The sequence below is a fragment of the Pogona vitticeps genome, chromosome 5 (assembly GCF_051106095.1).
Source record: "Pogona vitticeps strain Pit_001003342236 chromosome 5, PviZW2.1, whole genome shotgun sequence".
Taxonomy (NCBI): domain Eukaryota; kingdom Metazoa; phylum Chordata; class Lepidosauria; order Squamata; family Agamidae; genus Pogona; species Pogona vitticeps.
Genome location: NC_135787.1, coordinates 138,785,606 through 138,811,534, shown reverse-complemented (window position 1 = coordinate 138,811,534; position 25,929 = coordinate 138,785,606). Strand labels below are relative to the sequence as shown.

General features: G+C 42.3%; 1 protein-coding gene and 1 long non-coding RNA gene across 4 annotated transcripts in view; one reads left to right on the top strand and one right to left on the bottom strand.

The window, feature by feature from the left end:
- Positions 1–13,568: 13,568 nt before the first annotated feature.
- Positions 13,569–18,471, bottom strand: LOC140707379 (uncharacterized). Its single transcript, XR_012087402.2, has 2 exons — positions 18,293–18,471; positions 13,569–14,299 (listed from the first exon to the last, which is right to left on the bottom strand). It is a non-coding gene; the product is annotated as an uncharacterized LOC140707379 (long non-coding RNA).
- A 3,505-nt stretch (positions 18,472–21,976) lies between these two features.
- The window catches only part of ADAMTS20 (ADAM metallopeptidase with thrombospondin type 1 motif 20), an 81,337-nt gene continuing 77,384 nt past the window's right edge, over positions 21,977–25,929 (top strand). Inside the window, exons 1-2 of one of the 3 annotated variants that reach the window (XM_020799464.3) lie at positions 21,977–22,199; positions 23,197–23,543. In XM_020799464.3, the coding sequence (XP_020655123.3) occupies positions 22,109–22,199; positions 23,197–23,543 (438 nt within the window). In that variant the 5' untranslated portion in view covers positions 21,977–22,108. The remainder of the gene's footprint in view (positions 22,200–23,196; positions 23,544–25,929) is intronic. The other 2 variants (XM_073000455.2, XM_073000456.2) reach the window with 2 other exon arrangements.

Sequence of the window (25,929 nt, the reverse complement as noted above, 5' to 3'; positions counted from 1 at the left end):
GCCTTAGAAATAGCAGAGAGGAGAAGGGAAGCAAAATGCAAGGGAGATAGGGAAAGTTACAGAAACTTGAATGCAGACTTCCAAAGAATAGCAAGGAGAGACAAGAGGGCCTTCTTAAATGAACAATGCAAAGAAATAGAGGAAGATAACAGAAAAGGAAAGACCAGAGATCTGTTCAGGAAAATTGGACATATTAGAGGAACATTTTGCGCAAAGATGAACATGATAAAAGACAAAAATGGGAGGGACCTAACAGAAGCAGAAGACGTCAAGAAGAGGTGGCAAGAATACACAGAGGAATTATACCAGAAAGAATTGGATATCCCGGACAACCCAGACAATGTAGTTGCTGACCTTGAGCCAGACATCCTGGAGAGCGAAGTCAAGTGGGCCTTAGAAAGCCTGGCTAACAACAAGGCCAGTGGAGGTGATGGCATTCCAGTTGAACTATTTAAAATCTTGAAAGATGATGCTGTTAAGGTGCTACATTCAATATGCCAGCAAGTTTGGAAAACTCAACAGTGGCCAGAGGACTGGAAAAGATCAGTCTACATCCCAATCCCAAAGAAAGGCAGTGCCAAAGAATGCTCCAACTACCGTACAATTGCACTCATTTCGCACGCTAGCAAGGTTATGCTCAAAATCCTACAAGGTAGGCTTCAGCAGTATGTGGACCGAGAACTCCCAGAAGTACAAGCTGGATTCCAAAGAGGCAGAGGAACTCGAGACCAAATTGCTAACTTGCGCTGGATTATGGAGAAAGCCAGAGAGTTCCAGAAAAATATCTACTTCTGCTTCATTGACTATGCGAAAGCCTTTGACTGTGTGGACCACAGCAAACTATGGCAAGTCCTTAAAGAAATGGGAGTGCCTGACCACTTTATCTGTCTCCTGAGAAACCTATATGTGGGACAGGAAGCAACAGTTAGAACTGGTCATGGAACAACTGAGTGGTTCAAAATTGGGAAAGGAGTACGGCAAGGCTGTATATTGTCCCCCAGCTTATTTAACTTATATGCAGAATACATCATGCGGAAGGCTGGACTGGAAGAAACCCAAGCTGGAATTAAGATTGCCGGAAGAAATATCAACAACCTCCGATATGCAGATGATACCACTCTGATGGCAGAAAGTGAGGAGGAATTAAAGAACCTTGTAATGAGAGTGAAAGAGGAGAGTGCAAAAAACGGTCTGAAACTCAACATCAAAAAAACTAAGATCATGGCCACTGGTCCCATCACCTCCTGGGAAATAGAAGGGGAAGATATGGAGGCAGTGTCAAATTTTATCTTCCTGGGCTCCATGATCACTGCAGATGGAGACAGCAGCCCTGAAATTAAAAGACGCCTTCTTCTTGGGAGGAAAGCGATGACAAATCTTGACAGCATCTTGAAAAGCAGAGACATCACCTTGCCAACAAAAGTCCGAATAGTCAAAGCTATGGTTTTTCCTGTCATGATGTATGGAAGTGAGAGCTGGACCATAAAGAAAGCAGACCGCCAAAGAATTGATGCCTTTGAGTTGTGGTGCTGGAGGAGGCTCTTGAGAGTCCCCTGGACTGCAAGGAGAACAAACCTATCAGTTCTAAAGGAAATCAACCCTGAATGCTCACTTGAGGGACAGATCCTGAAGCTGAGGCTCCAGTACTTTGGCCATCTCATGAGAAGAAAAGAATCCTTGGAAAAAACCTTGATGTTAGGAAGGTGTGATGGCAAGAGGAGAAGGGGACGACCGAGGATGAGATGGCTGGACAGCGTCTGCGAAGCAACCAACATGAACCTGACCCAACTCCGGGAGGCAGTGGAAGACAGGAAGGCCTGGCGTGCTCTGGTCCATGGGGTCACGAAGAGTCGGACACGACTAAACGACTAAACACACATATGTATATATCATTGGGGAAGTGGAATTTATGCAACTAGTTTCTCCCATTTTAGCGGAAGTGTTACCACATATAGAATTACAGCCATCTAATTATCCCATCTCAAATATTGTTGGTATATATTCTGGTCCTTGCTGCATTGCTGGCATACTGTAGTTGTTGATACCTCTGAAGAGTGGCAGAAAAATTCGCTATCAGATCCGGATGCACAAAAACTTACACAAACCTCTGAAGAATGTGGGTTGGCATCCTTAACTCTCTCCTCACTTTCACACCACCTCGGAGTCCTATGAGACATGCCTGGTGCAGTAAGTGTGTGTCACTGTAAGAAAAGATTGAAAATAATGGGCTGACAGTTGACAGGAACTCGGGCAAGGAAGAAATTAATCCTCATGACATGTGCCTCAATCCTTAGGAAGCTGCAGGGAATTGAGGTCTCTTTATTAATCAATGCTGCTTTCCCAAGTACCAATAACACTGGCAGTGCCATATAAAGACTTTGAGCATTCATGTAAATGCTGACTTATTTAGAGACAACAACTGTTGCTATAGGAATCAGCGTTACATTTACCTCACTTTCTTTCAGGTTATTGGTAGAGGAGAAATCTATGCAGGTCAGCTTGCCTAAGGCCAAACCATATGTAAACTTTGGCAAGACGTTTAATTAAAAAAAAAAACCACACAGATGTTACAGGTCCCTTTGAACTGGATCAGATCAATAGTGTGGAACAGGACACTTTTACCTTTCCCCTTCTATCATAAATTCAGCCTCCCTTGCCCAATATTTTCAACGAAAGATGGGTTTACCTTGTCTGCAGAGAGGGATTTCCTCTAATTTTCAGTAACAGTACTGAGGTGAAGTGAGAGTTGATATGATCTGGACTGCAAGGGGGAAGTGTTAAAGAACCCTAGCCCATCCTATGGACCCAATCCGAATAAAACTTCCTTCCGCGTTGGCAATTCATTGCACAGGGTCAAGACAGCTATGGAAGGCTAATGTACATGGCTGATACCATGTCTAGTTTGGGCTAACACTTCTTTTCATATTGTACACTTCACACCTATTTCCATCTGTGGCAGATTGCCCTGCTGCATCCCTATCTTGATGGCGGGTCCCTCACCACTCTTGTCCATGCACTTGTAATCTCAAGATTAGACCACTGTAATGCGCTCTACATGGGGCTACCTTTGAGATTGATGTGGAAGCTTCCGATGGTGCAGAATGCGGCGGCCAGATTTCTCAGTGGGATGAGAAGACATCAGCATATTTCTCCCACTCTGGCTGCCTTGCATTGGCTGCCCATTCATTTCCGCATTGGTTTCAAAGTGTTAATGTTGACATATAAAGCCCTAAACGGTTTAGGACCTTGATACCTAGCGGAACGCCTTCTCCCACCTAAATCTACTCGAATCACTTGATACAGCCAAGAAAGGCAGCTGAGGGGCCTAACGCCGAGGGAGGCCCGGAAAGAAAGAACAAGAAACCGGGCCTTCTCAGCAGTGGCCCCTCAACTTTGGAATAAACTTCCGTCAGAAATTTGCCTGGCACCCTCGCTGGGTGTTTTTAAAAGCCAACTTAAGACCTGGCTCTTTAGGCAGGCCTTTCCTCCAGTCACTACTTGATTTTCTTTTCTATCTTAACTTCCATTTTGCTTTTCCATCTTGAATGCCACTAATATTATTGATTTGAATTGTTGTTTTAATTGTTTGTATGTTGTTTTTCATGTTTTTACTGTAAGCCGCCCAGAGTAGACATAGTCTAGATGGGTGGGATACAAATCAATCAATCAATCAATCAATCAATCAATCAATCAATCAATCAATCAATCAATCAATCAATCAATCAATCAATCAATCAATCAATCAATCAATCAAATAAATAAATAAATAAATAAATAAATAAATAAATAAATAAATGATCATGAGCTTTCCTAATTTTTTTTAAATACACTACTTTTTTGAAGATAATATTAAAATGAACCATTTAAAAACGGATTTATATTGCACTGTACAGATTTTTCTTGGAAAGAGGAAAATGCTGCGAATAACTTATGGGTATTGGATGCTTCTCAGTTATAAAATATAACTTGGTAATATTTATGAGAACCGTTAAGATGAAAGGTGCTAAGAACAGTGAGAAAAACATGTATAGGACAACCCTGACAATTTCCCAGGAAATACTAATTTTCTTCATGACTACAATGAGGTGTAAAAGAAGTGTCAGATATTGTACCTGTAATAATGGTTTGTAGGTGTATGTATACACACATGTATCTGCACACATATTACTCCACCCACTTATCTGTGATGTTAAAAGCTTACAATTATTCCTGAGCACAAGTTTATACAAATACTTGGCATCATCTACATGTGATGTTAGCAAACAGCTAGAATGAAAACGTTCAGTCTCTCCCAAAATAGCTTAATTAGATGTGAGAACTAGGTTAAGCTCTTCTATTAATGCTAGCAGTCACAAAAACAGTGCCCGATTGTTTTCTGATTGAGTTGGGTCTTGCGAGGTGCTGTGCCACTCTCCAAATGTGTATCTAAGTGAACTCAGAGCCCCCAGGACATAGAAGAGTGGGATTAGCTGGATGACATTTGTGGAGGGATGAGTTATGGCTATCCCTGGTCAAAATGTGAGACATGTTGAACTTTGAGAAGGGACAACCTTCTTTCTGATCTTGCCACCATGCCTTTACAGTGCCTTCGCTGGTGAATATATGTATAATGTCTCTTTGCAATATTTTAGGGTGCAAATTTGACAGCACTATCCTATAATGTCTCATCCCATTGAGTTCTATGGGACTTATTCCAAGGAAACAAGAGTATCAGATAGCAAGTTTAATTAGTAAAGACATCAGCTAAAGCTCTAGCTAGTTCATTAGTACCAGATAATTTTAAATGATGTGAAGAAATTTAATCCACAGAGCTATAAATGAAGGTCTTATAACAATGGTATTTGGGTTATCATTTGATCCATAATAATAAAATTATTTGTGTCTCTGTAAAGGTCTCTGTCATAGTCCCAAAGCCATGAAACTGAGACACTTGACACTTGGCAATGAAACTAAGGGGTATCATTGGGTTATTTTGTTTTTCACGGATGAGTTAAATTTTAGTTAGCTGAAATCTTCCTGTAGCCTGCAGTATCATCTCCAGCCACTAGATGGGAGACTTCCCTAAATTCCACAACTGGCACAGACAAATCTGCAATCAAGTCTGGGAGGTTCATTTCTTCAAAGGGCCTCCAGATAGGTGGCAGGTAATTCCTAATATGTTAGAATTTTAAATAGGATTCTGAGAGCTGTAGTCCAGAAGTTTAGGCTTGGTAAGGTTTGTGCAGCTCTGTGTGGTGCTTCTCTGCATTGCCTGAAATTTCCAAATAACTGAAAAGAGAGGGGCAAACATCTCCCCTCTCTTCAATCGTGCGTGTGTGCAGGAGAGTTAACAATTTTGAAGGCTGAGTGAGCACATAGAGGGAAAGAAGAGCCAGTAGAAAAGAAAAGCTGGGGGGGGAGAAAAGTAATGAGGAACAGCGCTTTGATGGGGCAGAGGAATGAGGGTTTTCTAACTCTTGAGAGGTTGGTTACCATGAGTAGGAAGTTATGAAGAAAACAATATCTTCCATAACAAAAAATAAAAGATAAAACTTTTTTTTTAATTCTTGGCACTTCTTATTTCACAGATAAACCCAACATCTGCTTACTGTTAATTGCACTCACACAATCTAGACTTTCTAGAACCACATCACTTTCTTCCAGCCTGGTTCCCTTTCACTAAAATTGAAATAATCACCAGACAAAATAATGACTCCTATGAAAATGATTAATGATAAAGTCCTTGTAGTCTAAAGAAAAACTTGAAATGTACTAAAAGATCTGCGGCCAGTGCGTGATGGGACAGGTCCAATTGTGTGTGGGAGAATCTTGGGCTTATTTTGTTTATTATTTCTGTTTTAATTTATTTTTGCTATGTCTTGTTTAGTTTATATTAGTTGCTATATTATGCTGTTTTTACTCTATTTTTATTTTTGAAACAAATTATTAATTTAATTATCTGATTAATGTGATAATTGATAATTGTTTGTGTCTGTATTATTGTTTAATGTTGAATTTATTTTGTTACTCTTTTTATTATTGTTCACTGTATTAATTCAGTGTATCTTGTCTTTTCTTCTTTCTTGATATGGAGTGGAAGGCCTGTCCCCCCAGCGGGGGGGGGGGTCTAACATCAGTGTGATTACGGGTAGAGGGAGATATGGCATTGGCACAGTGCCTACTCATTTTAGAAGAACAGTGAACAGATGTTTGAAGGCTGTTCACTGTTCTGGCACTGTGACCAATTGTCAGCCTCGAGGAAGACAGATCAGTTGACCCTCCACTCTAAAGCTGATGCTGTTGAACGACAGGTCTGTGTCCAATAAGTCCCAGCTTATTCAGGATCTTATTCTGGAGGAGGACGCAGACTTGGCATGCATAACCGAGACTTGGATGGGTGGGGAAGGAGGTGTTCCTCTGACCCTTGCCTGTCCTCCAGGTTATGCAGTCCAGCACCAGGGTAGACTGGAGGGGCGGGGGTGTTGTAATATGCAACCTGTAACATGTCCTTTCTCTTTAATGAACAAGTTTGGAACGAACCTCATGTGTTCCCTATAGTCAATCACCTTTATAAATGTAGCTTTGTTTCACCCTCAACCCACACACCCTCCCTCTGACGGTGCTAAACTACATGCAAGGCATAACCTTTGAGTTTGCCTATCTTTTGGCGTTACATGGAATGCTGTTGCATATGTTGCTCAATTGTATATGGTATGTATTATAATTTTTCAGATGTTATGTTTATTTCTTAGGGATCCCCGTGTACCTTTTCCTAAGAGGCTTAGTAAAGTATATATTTACAACAACGTATCTCGGTGTCTGGCAACCTCCTTTATTAATTTCTCAACAGGGGGAGTAGCCATTGTGTACCTTAGAGGTTACAAGGCGCTCTTCAGTGGTGAAGCTGGGCTTGGAGGCCCTACACGTGGGGATTGGGGCCAGGGATGGTATTGGGATCTTGCTGGGTTACCGCGCTCTCTGCGACCCAGCCGCCTCCCTACCGGAGCTGGCGGACTTCGTCTCCACGGCACTGTTGGAGTCCCTGAAGCTTCTGGTCTTGGGTGACTTCAATATCCATGCGGAGGCAGAGGTATCCGGTCCAGCTCTTGAGTTCTTGGAAACCATGGCTTCCTTGAACATGTCCCAACATGTTAATGGTCCCACACACATGGGTGGTCATATGCTAGACCTGGGTTTCTCCACTCAGTGCAGCGAGTGTGGTCCGATGGTGACTGACCTTGTGTCAGTCTCCTTGTCATGGTTGGATCACCACCTAACAAAATGTAACCTCACAATGGCACTTCCCCCCCCCACAGGGAGCATGAGCCTATTGTAATGGTCCACCCTCGAAGGTTACTGGATCCATTGAGATTCCAGAATACAATAAGAGGGATTCCAGCTGCTCTGTCTGGCACTCCTGTCGAAGCTCTGGTGGACAGTTGGTTCGCCACTGCCACTAGGGCCGTAGACTTGATCGCTCCTAAACGCCCTCTCAGGAGCAGAGCTCGGCCAGGGTCCTGGTACAATTGGGACCTACGAGCAATGAAGTGAATTAGGAGATGTCTAGAGTGCATCTGGAGGGAGGAACCGATGGGTTATAATAAGATAGCTGTCAGGATCGCAACTAACCGTTACCTGGCTAAGGTAAGGGCTGCCAAACGATCTCACTTCGCTGACCAGATAAGCGAAGCTTCCAACCAGCAGGCAGAACTTTTCCGTATAGTTCGTTATCTATCCGGAATTGGTCTGGGTGATCGGCCTCCCACTAATATCTCACCTGTCCAATTTGCAGCATTTTTAAAATCAAAAGTGGAGACCATCTGCCGCGACCTCTCTCCTTTTTTAAATACAGTGGATCGAGCAGAGATGTCCAGCACTCTGTCTTGCCTGGTAATTCTCGACTTTTTTCAGCCTGTGATGCCAGATTTGGTGGACAAAGCACTTGACCGCTGTCGGGCCACCACCTCCTCCCTTGACCCTTGCCCAGCCTGGCTAATCAAAGCAGCCAGGGCTGTAACAACAGAATGGGCCATGGCAATAATCAATGAGTCTCTCCAGGAGGGCAAGGTTCCCCTTGCCCTCAAGGAGACACTCATTAGCCCCATTAGGAAGAAACCAAATTTGGCAGCGGATGACATTGGAAATTATAGGCCCGTTGCCAATGTTTCCTTCCTTAGCAAAGTAGTGGAGAGGGTGGTGGCAGACCAGCTTCAGACGCTTCTGGACGAAACCAATGCCCTGGATCCATTTCAGTCGGGTTTCAGGCCGCGCTATGGTACGGAAACGGCTATGGTTGCACTGTTGGATGACCTGTTGAGGGAGGCTGAGGGGGGCAATACGTCCTTGTTGGTCCTCCTCGACATCTCTGCGGCCTTTGATACCATCGACCACTGTATCCTCCTGGGGAGGCTCTCTGAGCTGGGAATCGGTGGCCTGGTGCTTGCCTGGCTCTGGTCCTTCTTGGAGGACCGTCCCCAGAGAGTACAGCTTGGCGAGAATGTTTCGGCCTCATGGAGTCTCAATTGTGGGGTTCCGCAGGGGTCGATCATCTCTCCAATGCTGTTTAATATCTATATGAGGCTGCTGGGAGGGGTCATCAGGGGGTGTGGGCCATTGTGCCATCAGTATGCTGATGACACACAGCTCTACATCTCCTTCTCACCGACTTCAGTGGATGCTGTTTTGTCGCTTCAGGGCTGCCTGGAAACTCTACTGAAATGGATGCAGATGAATGGGTTGAGGCTGAACCCGGACAAGACGGAGGTTTGAGGGTGGGTGGTCCCTCCATCGGTGGTCTGGGTGACTCCCTTTCTTTTGGGGGGATTACCCTCACCGCAAAGAAGCGAGGTTCACAGCTTGGGGATACATCTGGACCCGGCGCTTACCATGGAAACCCAGGTGGTGTCCGTGGCCCATTCCACCTATTTTCATCTATGGCGGATTACCCAGCTGCAACCATATCTTGATTGGGGGCCTCACTACTCTTGTCCACGCGCTTGTAATCTCGAGACTAGACCATTGTAATGCACTCTACATGGGGCTGCCTTTGAGATTGATGCAGAAACTTCAAATGGTGCAAAATGCAGCAGCCAGGCTTCTGAGTGGTGCGAGAAAATATCAGCATATCTCCCTCACCCTGGCTGCTTTGCACTGGTTGCCCATTCGTTTCAAAGTGCTAATGATGACGTATAAAGCCCTAAACGGTTTAGGACCTCAATATCTGGCAGATCGCCTTCTCCCACCCAGGTCTACCCAAATCACTCGACAAAGCCAGCAGGGATGGCTGAAGGGCCTAATGCCAAGAGAGGCCCGGAAGGAAAGAACAAGAAACCGGGCCTTCTCGGCAGTGGCCCCTTGGCTATGGAATAGCATCCCTACGGAAATCCATCTGGCTACGTTGCTGGGCGTTTTAAAAGCCATTTTAAAACCTGGCCCTTTAGGCAGGCCTTCCCTCCAGTCAATTAACTCTTTTTCTGTTTCTTTAATTTTCCCCATCTTGGTAATGTATATAGAAATAATTTGTAGGATTTTATTATTTATGTCTATTGTTATCTTTTATCTATGTAAGCCACCCTGAGTAGACTTTGTCTAGGGGGGCGGGGTATAAGTCTAATAAAAGTAAAATAAAGTAAAAGTACTATGATTTTTAAAAAATCAACAAATATAAATATTAAAGAATTCCCTATACTTCACATTCAGGGGAGACACTTAAGATTTTTTTTAAAGCTGTAGTACTATGAAAGCTTGCCACAGAATATGTCCCACTGAACACAGTGGAACTTACGTTTGAGTAAACATGTGGATGTTCAAGGCATTGTTTCAAACTATCCCATCTTCTAAACCTTTGACTTTGCATCATTTCACTTGAATTTCATTACTGCAAGTTTCATGTTGTAATGCAAACATCAGTAGCAAAAATTCTAGTGCCACTATTTTCAAGGAAGCCAACATTTAATTCTAGATTTACTAGTTTTATTAACTACCTGGAGCAGTAAATGTCAGTGGAGGATGCTTCAGAAATGATTTTTGCAATGGCGATTATGCTACTACTATTTGATCCTTTGGCCAATGACCAGACGAATTCTCGTTCCAATAATATATTGCTGTGGGCTAAACCGCAGAAGCCTGTGCTGCAGGGTCAGAAGACCAAGCAGTCGTAAGATCGAATCCACGCGATGGAGTGAGCGCCTGTTGCTTGTCCCAGCTCCCGCCAACCTAGCGGTTCGAAAGCATGCAAATGCAATTAGATAAATAGGGACCACCTCAGTGGGAAGGTAACAGCATTCCGTGTCTAAGTCGCACTGGCCATGTGACCACGGAAGATTGTCTTCGGACAAACGCTGGCTCTATGGCTTGGAAACGGTGATGAGCACCGCCCCCTAGAGTCGAACACGACTGGACAAAAATTGTCAAGGGGAATCTTTACCTTTATTCTGGTAAGTCACTGATTGAGGCAGGAGAGATTGAAGACACCAGATAACTTTCTAGCTTGAAAGGAATTTCGAAGCACAACCAATTACTGTGCTCATTTCATATTTGATAATGATATGGTATTTGATCTGGTAAACAAATGATGCATGTTCCTATACTCAAAATGCTAAGAATCTATTTAAGCTGAAACAAAAGCAGCACTGAAGAAGAACACAAGAAGTTGACATACTGGTCAGTCCAAGTACGGGTCGCTGTCTACTCCACTAACCACTTCTGAGTTCCATTAAAACTATGGTTTGTCTCCAGCCTGGATCATTCTGCACTACCTCTTGCTGTTGGTGCTACAGCTTACTTCTACTTACGAACATCTCCTTTGATTTCCTGTAGCAGCTACAAAATTTAAGAAATCAGATATTGAAGAAAACTTCTTCCCCACAAATATTCCCATAGTAACCAACACAGAGCATTTGCCATAGATTTTCCTGGTCTCCACCTTCTGCGTGCAGCTTCAGTTGCGCCTACATCCATTCTATAGGAAAGGAAACACATTCTTTTTCTTACCAACAATTGAATGGAAAGACTTTGTAGCATTTTCCTGAGTTTTCAATATTTCACGGTATACTGTACTTGGTTTCCTACCTTGGAAATCCATTAAAAGGGCAGGATTTATCCTTCAATCAAGCAACATAAAAATAATGGGAAGAATCCAAGGTGAGGCAAGAGTACACTCCCTCTGGCACAATGTGCAGCGAATCAACTCTCAGATTATAAATCACAAATTTGTGATTTATCTTGAGTTGGAAGGATCCCACTGAAGGGATCAGCAGGAAAGATGTGGGAGCATCATGGACCAAATCTGGGATTGTATTCCCATCCTTTGATTTTAGGGGGCCAGGTAGCGATATTCATTCCTTTTGTGTTTTCTCAGGTAGATTTATCCAACATTTGAAGTGTAACTAAAGACATCCCTTTAAAAAGTAACACTGTTGGGCCTCTTTCACGTTCCTTGGAATTCAAGTTTTTTGCAAATATTTTGCAAAGCTCTCTTAACTCTCTCTTCTTCCAACCCTCCCAAGCAGAGAGCATGCTTGGACTACTGCTGCTGACATGAACTACGAAAGCTTCCTTGCTCTTTCTTCACCTCTGGCTTGCTATCCATTCACCTTATTTGGCAGGGTAGCAGGTCAACAGGTTAAACTGTAACATAAGATGCTCAACTTGGGTCGTCCTGATGGATGGCTTTCCTGGCATGAGACTTGCTGGAAAAGAGCCATGCATTGCCCTTTTAAAAAATTTTCTCTACACACTTTCTCAGAGAGTAATACTTGTATTACTAGAGTAATAGCAATTTTTATCCCAACCTGTGGAATTCACCCCCCTCAGAGATAAACTCTTTCCACTCTCATTGCTTTGAGGTAGGGTGTGTAAAGACACGTGTTTTTCAATTGACCTATGATGCTTTTTAATTTATTGTGATAATTTAAAATGTATTTAGACTTAACTGATTTTAACTGTGTAGTTGACTTTGATTTGCCTTTAATGATACAATTCATGAACTGTCTCTTTTTTTTGTTATTCTTAATGTTTTACAATAATCATACAATGTTTTATGATTATTTACAATGCACCCGACCTTGATCACTACCTAGGAATGGAAAAGCAGGGCAGAAATGTGAACAAAAAAGTGTGTTGTATTTAAGTGTTGAGTATAACTGGTAACAGCACATACTCAAGGTTTTTTGTAACTGGCATAGCTGTCATCTGGTGTGGCAAATTGGTTAAAAAAATTGCAGCTACTGTGCAGGTTCTCATATGATGACTGAGAGCTCCGGAGCTTTATTATAAAGCCAAACAATATAGAGCACTCCCTTAAATGATGTGAATTCATAAATGACTACAGGTGCTGATGAAAAGTTTTTGGCAGGTAAACAAACAAACAAACAAACAAACAAACAGTATGGTATAGGTATTCAAAACCCCATTCTTTCCTCAATTCCTGGCATGGAACATGAGCATTGCACTCAACTTTGAATATGCAACTTCATTTGAACTGGAATTCAAGTCTGTACAAATGTTATATATGGAAACAGATTTGTGTCCACATGTAATGTGGCAGTTTGGGATTCTATAGACAGAGATTAAAGTATATACAGTACAGGTGTTATTTTTTGACACATAGAAGTCAATGTGATTTTGCTAAAACAAACACTCTGAGGACAAAGAGGAAAAGTTTCGATGGAGGATGTACAGACCTCTGCATAGGTATGCTTGATTTAGTCAGGGCTCCAATCCATATAATTGTTTCTGTCTCCTTTATCCTTTTGTTCTGTTTTCTCACTGACACATCTGGTGTTAGCTGGTCTAACCACTTTCACTTTAGTGTGCCTCTGTAAAGACATGAATCCAATGTGCTTTGAAGATACTTCGTTTATATTAACATGAAACCGATTTGATTTTGCTCTCATGCAATATATTTTGAGATGAAAGGCACAACATGCATTACCATATTTCTGATAGTATCTTTTTACTGTGGTTGGAAAATCCCTGCTACCCACCGCTGAACGTTACAAAGCCAGATTGTTCCATACAGGCAACAATGCTTGCTATGTTTTCCAGCTGAAAATTTCAGATGTGTAGTGAGTTCTGTCCTAAAAACTGCCATCTTTTAAATCACAATATTTGGTTTGATGTTAAGGAGCCTAATTTTATACTTTTGTGTACTTTGTAAAGAACTGGTAACATGCAGAAGGTGCTTCCACAATGTCATTTTGCTATACTCAAATGTCACACAGAAATCGTGGGCTAAATTAAGGTTTTCATCCCAACTACACTAGACCCTGCTAGTTGGATAGCTCAGTGGTTTAGGTACCTGGCTGTGGAGCTAGTGGTTGAGATTCAGTTCCCCATTGTGCCGCCTGGGGAAAGAGTCAGCCTGTGTGGCCCTGGACAAGCCGCATAGCCCAAGGTCACTCCCAGAAGGATGGAATGGTAAACCATTTCTGTGTATTCTCTATGTAGAAAACCCTGCAAAGGGTGCCATAAGCCAGAATTGACTTCACAACCTGTAATTATTATTATTTATTAAATTAGAGTTGTAATATCTTTGATAAATCAACAGGTACGTGTGGGTATATAAATCAACACAAGTGACTAATAAATTTTATTGGTGTAAACTTTAATGACTGCAACCTAATTCTTGAGACATACAATTGTCAATGTTGTGCACTTTCTGCTATTAGCATATTCTCCTTCCAGCAAAAGGGTTTCTTCACATCTGCATGCCTGAGCAATCAGACTTGCAAAGTAAGGCCACGTTTACTCCCCAAATGTTTTGCACCATGTCTTTTGTTATTGCCACATTAACACTGTTTTATTAATTCTGATTTTTTTTTCATTACTGTATTTTAGAACTTAAGTTGACCATTGGGTTTGAAAATGTTATTGTTAGTCACATTTAAAACTTTGCTGGACAATCAGATAGAAATCTTTTAAATATAACAAAAATGTATGTGTGCATTTGTATCTTTGGGTGAAAAAGTACTCAAACACTTCTGAGCCAATCTCTACCATCTCATTTACTGTCTGCATGCATCTCATTCATTCATTGCAAATCCAGCTTGGGAAGGACTGAGAGAACAAGTCTGGATGATGTGGTACTGATGATGAGCAAGGAGGAGGAACAAGGAAGGAACCTCCCTGAAGAATATGAGGATGTGAAAACAGTTGGACATCTCCTGGACTATGACAGCACACTCCATTGATGGATCCTTTCATTCCAGAAGCACCACTGGATTGCTTCCAACATAAACAAAGAACACCTGGAGTGTTGGTATTCACATGGCTCACAGATGCTTGTTGCCCAGTCCTTGGATATAAGAAACAGTACAGCCTGCAACACAGACAGGAGAAATTGCAGAAACATCTAAAATATCAATACAAGAACACAGGAAGGTAAGACATGTACTCAGACAGAGAGTAATAGCTGCACATTGTTGGTTCTATTCTTAGCATTCTTAAGGCTGTAAAGTGGGTGCATTACATGATGTGAAGATTTCATTTCTTCGCAAAATATAATACTGTAATTCAGTTTTAGAAAATTATATTTTATGCAGGGGACATCAGCACCAAGTTCATCACTTTAAACTGACATGTTTTATTACAATTAAAATTGTGTGCATGGAATAGCAATAGAACTGGCAAAGATTCTCTAGTTGTTTTCAAACCATCTTGTATACTAAACATACCGTACCATGTCTTTAAGAAATTTTGTTTAACAGAATCAACAGGCAATTTGTTCCACTAGTGAACTTTCATTCTTAAAATGGAATGTCTGTTTCCTTACCATACATAATTTTTTCTTCCTTAATGCAGTTTTCACATTTTATTTCCTCATAAAACATTAGTAATCTATAGACTGTTTAAAGTAAAAATAGAAACCATTACCCATATAGAAAACATGGCTGTTCCTTATAAACAGAATGGGAGAACTTTGGGGGAAAATTACTATATAGGTTAGACTCTGTAGGAATACTGCTGTTGTGAGCAGGAGTTATACTAGGATTATTTGATCCTCTGTTCCCTTCTTTGTAAGAGCTATTTCAGTTACCAAAGTAACAGCTGCAATATGCTCATGACAACTGTACAAAAAAAGAAGAGAGAAAGACTCGTACTTCATGACAGAAATTATAGTCCAAGGTTTCTGCCTCTGTAGTAATGGAATAAACTGTAACTTTTTTTCACCATACCAGTTTGGATGGAGTAAACATCAATGCTTATGCAACTTCTGTGCTTTCTACACGTCTCTGCCCCACAGAGTTTATAGTGACCTACATTTCAGTTTCTTCCTCTGCGTACTTCAAAACTCCCATTGGCAGATATAGCAACTGTACAGTGCTGAAGGAGTTCTAAAAGAGGGTGAAGTGCCATCCTCTGGTAGCTGTTTCTAGTTTGGCATGTATGAATATAGCAACCATTCATTGGCCGGCTTGTGATCCGCTAAAACATAGCCTGGTATTCACTTACATAATGATTGCATGGCATTGCATGTGTTACACTGAAAGCAGGATAGCCAAGTATATTTAAAACAAGGTTGCATACAGTGACATCAGCTTGTCCACTATTTAAGTGTGTGTGATGTTGAGCTTTGATTCTGCCTCCCGTCTCCATTACACCTTCTCTTTAGAAGCAAATGCAGATGATGAGTGCAGATATAAATGGAGACAAAATAGGACAGTTAAGAAACAAGGGCTTGGCTTGCAGCAGCTACACACACTCTTCCAAAAACACACTAAGGATGGCGCATGCTCAATAGCTGCACAATATTGACTGTCACAGAAGAAAATGGGAATCCTTGGCAGATGAAAACTCTCCCCCCCCCCTTCCCCATTACTTCTCAACTCTGAATTCCTGAAGTATCTTTGCTTTAAAGAGAGAGAAAGAAACGAGAGGGAGATAGTTCTTCGAATCCTAATATGTTCAGAAGGTGCATGCTGCTGAGACCATATTTTTATATGGTGGTGGTTGTTTTTAAATTAAACTCATTATTTTTTGAGACATCTGCAAACCTGGGAAATGTTTCAGAGTTTTGAATTTAGGTTAAATTCCTATGGTTGCACAACCAAAGTGTAGATTCACAGAGCAGAATAACTTTCCAAATTCTCCAGAGTAGTGCATCCCCCCTTTTTTTATTAAGGCACTTAGAGTTTCAGTATCTCACTCCAGAACATTTGAATTAGAAAGATTAAATGGTTTCTTTATTTACAATTAAACACATCAGATAGCAAATGGTTGCCTGCAGCAATAGGCCTCGACAGACTAACTGAGAGGGGGGAAATAGAGCAAAAGAGGCAGGGCACCCCCTGAATTCAAAGGCAGGAGGGAATAATCGGAGGGAATAATTGGTTAGGGCTGTTAGTGACTGACAGTCACTCCAGTCTAGAAAGATCCTTCCCAGCCACAGCTACTAAAGGCAGCATGCGAGCTGCAGAAACTACAACAGAAAAGAATGAAGATAGCCATCTATGGCTCTATAAAAACCCTGAATGCATGTGGGGGTGCCATCCCCAAGGTTGCTAAGTCACATGGGTGTTGTAGAGAAAACTCTCCTAGCATCCTGTGGCTGCTTCTGAGGGGAGGAGCTGCCACCATTCTTCCTCTTTCTCATTGTCATAGAGATTTTGCCATAGAGGCCTTTCCTTAGGCCAATCAGAGGGCTTGATTAATTACCTTTCCCCAGATCAACCCTAATAACATGATGTAACCATTGTCCTATCTGAACCCTGTCTACGATCTGTAATGCTGTCTCTACCTGTGACCTTGTAAGGTTAATAAAAGAGCAGTCTCCTGAGGGGCAGGAAGTCAGAAGAAGAAGAAGACTTCTCATTCTGCTTCCTTGATGAGTCGCACACCAGGAGTACTGCTGGCAGACATCCATCTGTGCGTGTGACTGACTTCTTTAATCTATTGCTAAGAGACTCTTTGCTATCGTATTACTGTATCTGGTGATCACCACAAAGCCCATCAGCCTGCTCATTGCCTGAACCCAACAAATGCATACTTTAAATGGCTTAATAACACAAGTCTGGCTTGTATGATCAGTGTCATATTCTAAGGAAAGAAAAATGAAGGCTTCTAAAAATTACAGTACTGAATATTTCTTGAAATTTTATAGCATAATTTGGTAGCATAGCTTTGAAGTATCCCCATTTGAAGGTGATGTGTATGTACGATCAGTAAGTGGAAGGACGGCAGGGAGGAGGCCGGATTAGTCTTCTATAAAAGGAAGTTCCACAACCTGGGAGCAGGTCACTGAATAAGCCACCCCTTGTGTCCTGAACTTATTGGGCCCATGAGGGTAGTGAGACCAAGAAAAGGGCCTCGCACAATGACCTAAAAAATGGGGAAACCTCGTACAGTGGTGCCTTGCTTGACGACGTTAATCTGTTCCAGCGAAATCGCTGTAGAGCGAAATCGTCATCAAGCGGGGAAAAAACCCACTGAAACGCATTAAAAACCGGTTAATGCATTCCAATGGGCTAAATACCTAATTGTCCAGCCAAGATCCTCCATACGGCAGCCATTTTTCGGTGCCTGTACAGCGAAAATTAAGTCCTGAAAACAGTGGGGAGCTATTTTGCACAGCGGGTGGCCATTTTCAAACCCGATGATCAGCTTTTTTCTGATTGTCATAAAGCGAAAAATCAGTTCCTGAAGCAGGGAACCGATCATCGTAAAGCGAATTTTTCCCATTAAAACATCATTTTGCGATTGCAAAAACCTCGTCGTCAAGCAGATTCGTTGTTTAACAACATAATCATTAAGGGGGGCACCACTGTATAGGGAGATTTTCTGATAACCTGATCCCAAGTTGCTTAGGTCACAAACAACCACTTTAAATTGTGCTTAGGGCCAGCAGGTACTGGAATTTCCATTCTGCTTTTAACAGCCTCTTTGACCCACTGAAGTTTCTGAGTCTTGTCTGGATTAAGATTCAGTTTGTTTACTCTCATACAGTTCAAGCAGTACTTCTTTTCAACAAAGTTCTCATCCCAGACTTTTTTTAGGCAGGCTGGAGCCGTGCCTTGTTCTAAGGAGGTGTTCATCCATCCTGATGCTTTTATGAGCCAGGAAGGGAAAGGATCCAGCTTATAATGTAGACCTTAGCTGGAAGTGTGTTACTATTTGAGATTTCTTTCTTATGTTTATTTCTCTTTATAGCAAAAGACTGTATAAGTGAAGAAATATTAGCACAAAACCAGAAATAAGGAGGTATGCAAGGAGGACAATCAAGGTATAGCCAGAGAGTTACAACTATTTTTATCCCAAGGACTGTTTGTTCTAATAAAATGGTATGGTGGATGTAAAGAAAATATACTGTATATACCTGAAGTTGTTAATTTTTATGATTTTTCTTTCAGATAACCATTTCCCAGTGCTATTGAGGGGACTGAGTTGTAGGCTAAGAGACTGAGCAGCAGGATACAATGGCGTCTTTGTAAGATGCAGGGGAATTTTAAGCAATAATCTTGAAGACATTCAATTCAGTATACATCACTACTGAAAAGGTCTAAAATTCTGCTGCAATGAAAGGAAAGGGGGAAGTATGAATAAGCACAGATTATTGCCTTTTCATTTATAGCCTTTTGAAGAGATTAGCACACATACATCATTCCATATATTTCAACCAAACAACATATGTAGATGGATTAATTTAACTGTTGTTTCAATCATTTTTTTCAGCAGTGATCATGCTTGTATATATTTCATGAAGCAGAAAGCATTTCATTACCGGGATTTATATTTTCAGGACATGTAACTTGAGAGATACATGTTAATTTTATCACATAATCCAGTGGTAATCCACTTCAGTATACAAAGCCATTAATGTTTTTCTCTTACTTCCTACTAGAATCATAAATGCCCAGTGGATATCTCATTCCTACAGTGAATGAGAGAATAAGGAGCAAAAATACATATGCATTTATTTTATGGTGGCAGTCAAAAGCTTTTTTCTTTTTTTACATGGAGGAGAGAGAAAAGAGTAGGCTCATTGAGAAGGCCTCATGGTCTCTCACTCCATAGCAAGATGGCAGCATATTTGAATTATTTCCTCTAGTTCTGCTCTATATTTTCTCCACTATGTGAAGAATAGTGCTCACAAATCTGTCATCAAAAGTACAGTAGCAATATGTGAAACAGAGCATCTAAGCCACCAGCACAACATTTTAAAAATCCTTCCATTAAGACTACCTAGTCCAGTGGTGGCAAACCTTTTTTGGCTCGCATGCCCAAACTGGGGGGGGGGGGGGGAACCAGGGGGTGAGGCGGAACCAGAAGTGGTGGCGGAAGGGGGAATCCCGGGCCCAGAGGTGCCTCAAGGCCCCACTCCGGATCTGCCACCAGCGACAGCTGCTCCAGAGCCTGACCAGCCGGCTGTCTGGGCACCAGGACTGCAGTTGCAGGTGCCTGCTCAGGTTTGGCTGCAGGGAGAAAGGGGGGGGGGAGTAGCAACCCAGCGACTTATGCCTTGCGTGCCAGCAGTGGCACACATGCCATTGGTTCGCCATCGCTGACCTAGTCCAATAGTTTCGGCAAACTGGTAAGACACTTTTCTATTTCAAAAGCTACTCAAAGCAGACTAGACTCCATGTGTTTGTGTGTGTATATGAAGAAGAATATTTGGAGTACCCATTTTGTGTACTGGAGATGAACATTTCTAGTATTTTATTGCTATCAGATTACATTTTACTTTTGTATATCGACTTTGTTTCCCTCTCTATACTATGCATCTTTAACTGATTTTTACATAACATACTTTGAAGCTGCTTTTGTGGTGAAAAGTGATGTAGAAATTTCACAAATGAATGACTGAATAATATCCCACTTTTGTAGGCCAGAATCCTATTAGATACTCACCCTGGCATAGCTCTAATTGTACCAATTGTGGCAGTGAATTGCTGCTAATTAATGTGTTGCCATTCATATTTGTCACGTGACATGGAATGTGAGTTACTAATTAGCAGCAATTCACTGTTGTGATTTATGTAATTACACTTACAACAAGTGGAAATCCCTACTAAAATTTTGTCTCTGGTGTTCTCTAGATTTTAATACATTTCATTGACTTAAATCCCCCATCACACAAAGATATGATTGCTGGCACAATTAGACCTTCTTCATTTTTTTTCTCCTGCATTTCAAACTTCCAAGCACTGGACATGTGCTCTGAGTTTTCCATATCTTTAGAGGAAGTTTACAGATCATAACTTGGAGGTAGAGGAGTTCTTCACTCTCAATTCTGCTGTTCAGTCAGCAGAATAACCCTGATGAATCCCCCTTGTTCATTTTATTTCTCTTTTTGATAATACTTTGGGGAATATAAATTTGTGAAAGATGGAATAGATAGAAAATAAATCATGAGCTGCATTCAATAACTATGTATAGCTACAAGACAATGTATCATTTTAAATCTCCCAACATTTTTGTCTCTTGGGTTTTTTTGTTTTAATTTTATTTTCTGTGTCTGTGTCTAATATGCTTACGCAGACTAATATGGGCTACTTCTTTGAAAGCAACAAATTATTTAAGTTAATTCAATTGAAAAGTGGCATATCTCAGCTGACACAGAATGAAACAAACGTTTTGTCTGCAGTGCCTTGTCTGTAATGGCTCGTTCATTCACATACGGCCTGGTCCAATCCCACTGTTAGAGGACCATGCATGTGTGAACAGATCCAGAGAGAAGTACAGTATGTGTAAAATACTGTACTGTTAAAATTCTAAAATACTAACAAGTGCTTCTTTTTGTTGTTTTTATTATTTATTACTGTTAGTATGACCTAACACGATAATTTAGAAGTGCTAATTGTCAGTTAGAGAAAAACCTAGCTTCCAGCCCTGAAACTCATGGTATCATCACAGTTCTGAGAATTTACTGAAGAAATAACTAGCCTTAGTGCAAGGTACCTCATGTCATTCAAAGATAAGTGATAGCTGAATGGTATTATGCAGATTAACAGTGCCAGGCATTAAAAATTAGAGAAGCCTTTAAAATAAACCAATCAGGTAACAACCCTGTGTCCTTCCCTCTGTTTGGGGGGGGGAGAACTATACCGTCCCTATTAACATCTTGCCTTAGAGACACTTGGGAGGACAACTGCTGGTTGTGAGTCAGTAAGCCATGCAGCCAGAGAGCATCTGATGCGCTTGAACTAAGGCCGCAGCACCTTGAGAGTTTAAAACCCACGGAGACATCCTGGCACACTTCTGCTCAGAAATTCCAGGGAGTCTGCGGTGCACAGAAAGTCCCTTCCTTGGGGAGTTTTAGTACCTGCCTTCCCAGATAGGGAAACGGGATTTAATTTAATTTAAGGACTGGGATTTAATTTAACTTTTCATATGCTGGATAGCTCAGTGGCTTAGGCATCGCCAGATGTTGGGAGTTCGATTCCCCACTGTGCCTCCTTGACAAGGGCTGGACTCGACCTTCGGTGGATCCCTTTCGGCTCTGCAGTTCTAGGATTATCATCAACACTCTTATTATTTTCCTCTCCAAACCTCTTTAACTCGGCATGAAAAGGGATCTGAGAACGGGTCCGTTTCCACTACGTTTGCCTTTGGGAAGAAAAAGTCGCCGGCCTCTTGCGACCCCTTCTTTTTTTCCCTCGCCTTCCCCTTCCAAGGAGTGCCGAGTGCGTGTGCGATGAGCGAGCGAGCGAGCGAGCCCGTCGCGTCCAAGGCTCCTCCAATCAGGGGTGAAGTCCCTGCCCCAAGGGGGCGGGCAGATGCTTTGATGTCGGGGGGTCCCCGCGGTGGCCGCCGAGTCCGCGAAGCTGGCACCTTTTCCTTCTCGGGCCGGCAAGAGGAGCGGCGGGGAAGGGCAGCGCGCAGACCGGGGCGCCGAGCCGGCACTTTGGGCGAACAAGTCAAGGGGGGAGCGGGGAGGAGGAGGAGGAGGAGGCGAGGAAGGAGGCGGAGGAGCTGGAGGCGGACGCCGCCGCGAGCGCAGGCAGGGGCGAACGAGGGTGGGCGCCGCAGGAACATGAACGAGCCCCACACTCCCGAGGCGGCCCAGCTGACGGGCGGCTCTCGCCGCTGAGCCGCCGCCGACAGCCGGAGCCGCGTTGGCGCTGAGAAGGGACAGTACGGCGGCGGCGGTGAAAGGGGCGCGCGTTACCCTCCCGAAGGAAGCGCCGGGACCATGTGGGTTCCCGAGCGCCTAGCGGGGCTGCTGTGTTTCCTCGTCCTGCTCGTCTCCATGACGCGGGAAGTCCGCCTGCACCCCAAGTACGGTAAGAGAGAGCCCCGAGTGGAAGTGTGCGTGTGTGTGTGGGCGCGCGCGCACACGCACGGGTGGCCGCCTCTTTCCTGGCGTAAAAAGCCGCTCCAGTCGCCTCCGCGGTTTCCCCGCGACTGCGAGCTTTTCTAAGAAGCCCGGGCATTTGGCGCGGGCAAAGAAGCCCGGCCGGAGGGGAGCGCGCGTGCGCTGTGGGCGGGAGCTCTGCACGTGCGGGAAAGAGAGAAGCGCGCCCAGGCCAGGGACGCTCTTGTCGAGCCTGTTCGGGTCTTCGACAGAGAGGGTGCCTTTGGACACTCTCGCCGCCCAGAGTGCAGCCCGGTTCTCCCAAACATGGTTATTATTAGAAGCAGCTTCCTCGTCTGAAAAGTGTGGGCCAAATAACGAAACAGCTTTATTTTTCTGGCTTTTTTTTTTTTTTTGTATTTTTAAATTGTAGGCAAATATATCCTAGGGATGGAAGATAACCCACCTTATACCAGAAGCCCAGCCAGCCCTTCCAGTAGATAGAGTGCAGAAAACTGCCTTAACAGTGCCTCTCTCAAACCTGGGCCCCCAGAAGTTCTTGGACTGCAACTCCCAGAAATCTTGGCCTGCACAGCAAGTGGTGAGAGCTTCTGGGAGTTGCAGTCCAAGAACATCTGAACACCTCAGTTTGAGAGCTATTGAGCTAGTAGATTTTGAGAGACAGGAATGATAGTGCCTCTTCCTGAGTCCCGAACTATTTCTGTACTTATTTCTGTAACTGGGTTCACGGATGAAATATATTTTGTGTCATTAATGGAATGTATATGATTATAATTATTTGGGGATGAGCATGAACAGCTGTGGTCTACGCATCTGAGTGGTGGCTGAAAGAGGCAATATGTGAGTTTATAAGTACTTTTAGATAAGCATAGTGTGGTGTTCTGGTTTTCCAGGAAAAATTGCTTAAGCTACTTTCCTTGACTTTGTTGGATGTTCATCTGTGTTCCTTTGCTGGTTTCTTGCAGAGGCTTTGATGAAGCACCTGTCGTCATATGAGATAGTGACACCTACGAGAGTGAATGAATTTGGAGAAGCTTTTCCTCACACTCACTACTTCAAAAGGAGGAAAAGGAGTATGGAAGCAGTAATGGAATCAATTCCTTTCAGGACTCATTACCGCCTCAGTGCCTACGGACAGGTTTTCCAGCTGAATTTGAGTGCTGATACAAGTTTCATTGCTCCTCACTACATCGAGGTGCATCTGGGGGCCACAGAGAAGCAGCCCACCACAGATTTGCATCACTGCTTCTATCGTGGACATGTCAATGCACAGGAGGCATATGCGGCAGTCTTCAGTCTCTGCGGTGGCCTGGTAAGCAACACTGCATTTAGGATCTGTTTTTATCCTTTCTCTGTGGTTCTGTGACACAAATTTATATAAAACAAATGCTTTGTAATCTTTTCTCCTTCAAGAGAATACAGAGAAACAGATCAGTAATATTCTGCCCATGGAAATAGAGATCACCCACTCAGTGGTCTTTCCATCTGTTCTTTCCTTCTTTTTCTTTATCTCTTTACCTCTTTTGTGTTCTGCCTCTTTAATTACCTTTCCTCTAAGCTTGAAGTTGGGAGGAACTTCCAAGCTTGAACACAAGGGACATTTTCCTCATTCGGAATGACCTCTAACTCATTGCCTTGCTTATGTTCAAAGCGTTATGAAAGTAAAGAAGCTGTGTTTGATCCCATTGAAAACCCGTGAAGTCCAGCATTGTATTCCTGTAATTATTAACAAGCTGTCTGTAGAAAGCCCGGAAAGAGGATTTGAAAGCAGTATCATCCTCAAGAAGCTAGTACTCAGAAGCAGAATTTGGAAAAATAGATTTTGCGAACTCTGTTCAGAGGCTGCCTCCTGGAGGTAATTTGTAACTGTTATGACTTGTAGCCATTGCTAATTGTATTCCCCATGGATTTGTCTAATCCTCTTTCAAAGCTGTCAGAATTGGATGCTATCACTGTATTTTGTAGTAGTGAATTTCATGTGCTGAGTGAAGTATTCTTTTCCTTTTGTCTTAATTGCTTCTTTGTCTCACAGTTCATCTTGCTCCTGACATTATAATGCTGAAGAGAGACAGGTAGAAGTGCATGAGCATTATATATGATGGGTCACTGTGTTTCAGGTTTAGTTGGTTGTGGATACTTGGAAAATATTGCTATCCATAGTGGACAAATAACAACTTAAAAAGCTGTTTCATATTTTTTTAAAGATGGACAACTGAGGCTGAAAAGTGATTCATCCAACTCCATGCAGTAAAAAAGCCTCAAGTATCATGGGCTATCTCCTGATTCAGTTATTTACTATATATAAATGGAGGTATTGGTGGACCATTTCTGAGTTCTTTATACCTCAAAAACATGGCAGGGTGTGTGTGTGTCTCCATAAGTTGGAATCAGTTTTATAGCTTAGAGTCCTATTACCTTATTATCTAGGATTGTAGTATGTGAACACATTTTACAGCCAGCCAGTGCAAATGATGACCCTCTCAAATACTGTATTTGTGAGTTTACTAACAGGGGACTGTATTAACAAAATGAATAACATCTCGTATATGTTAGGTTTTGGCCAAACATAAACTACTCAGTTCTTTTAATTTTCAGTCTTTCAATTTTCACTTTTCTAGCTAGATTTCTGTCCAGATATGCTTTTAATAATGTCAGTTAATTTAAAGTTCTGTGGAAGTAACTTTATTTGAGTAGTGTGAAACCAACAATGCTAAATTTAGAAGCCTGAAAAGAATTACGGTACTGTTAGCCTGAGAAGTCTTTCTAGAAGCCTTTAAAGGGCACACCTATTATACTGTTTAGCGATTATACACTTTACCAGGTGTTGGATAAATTGTACTGTTCGGTGGACCATTTGTGTCAGCGCATGTGTTACTAATACAGCCCAGTTTTACTGGTTGCATTGCTTGACTTAATTTCTCTGGATCTAGTATTATCTTGCTTGGATATCGTTAGTCTAGTTACTACAGCAAAAACCCACTACTTTACATTAAGAGAGTATTTATAGTTGTTGTGGGTTTTTTGGGCTCTCTGGCCTTGTTCTGAAGGTTGTTCTTCCTGACGTTTCGCCAGTCTCTGTGGCCGGCATCTTCAGAGGACTGGAGTAGGAACTCTGTCCATGCTTTGTTGGTGTTTGTTGGATAGTATTTATAGCTGTGGGAACTGCTTTTGTCTTTTTTCAGGAGATAGGGTGATCAGCATGTTTTTGTTGTGATGGGGGGGAGAGGGAGAGATTATCTGTCACTGTGATTGATGGGTGTCATTAGCTGGTCTTTTTTGTGCAATGATCTCTGGCCCTTGTGGCTGGGTAAGAGTATTTATTACATTGAAGTTTATTGAATGTTAAGGGAAGAATCAGATTTAGCAGCTTCCTTCTGTACTGTTGGACCTGTGTATCTATGTTGCAAGGCAGCCTTCGGTCACAGGAAGGTGCCTGAGAGGGGCAGGTTGGTAGCAGGAAACTACCACACATGCACCAGCATGAATGGAAAAAGGACGGGGAATATGGAACAGGTGATGTTTGGCTTGCATCTCATGTAAGTTGTTAAAATAATTGGTATTTGAATTTAAAAACTATTTTCTGAAATCCATTTGAATATTTTATTAAAGGTAACATTTTAATTTTCGTTTATATTCTGAAATCTTGTGAAGATTGTATCTCAGTGATTTATGATGCATATGCTGATAATGCATAAATG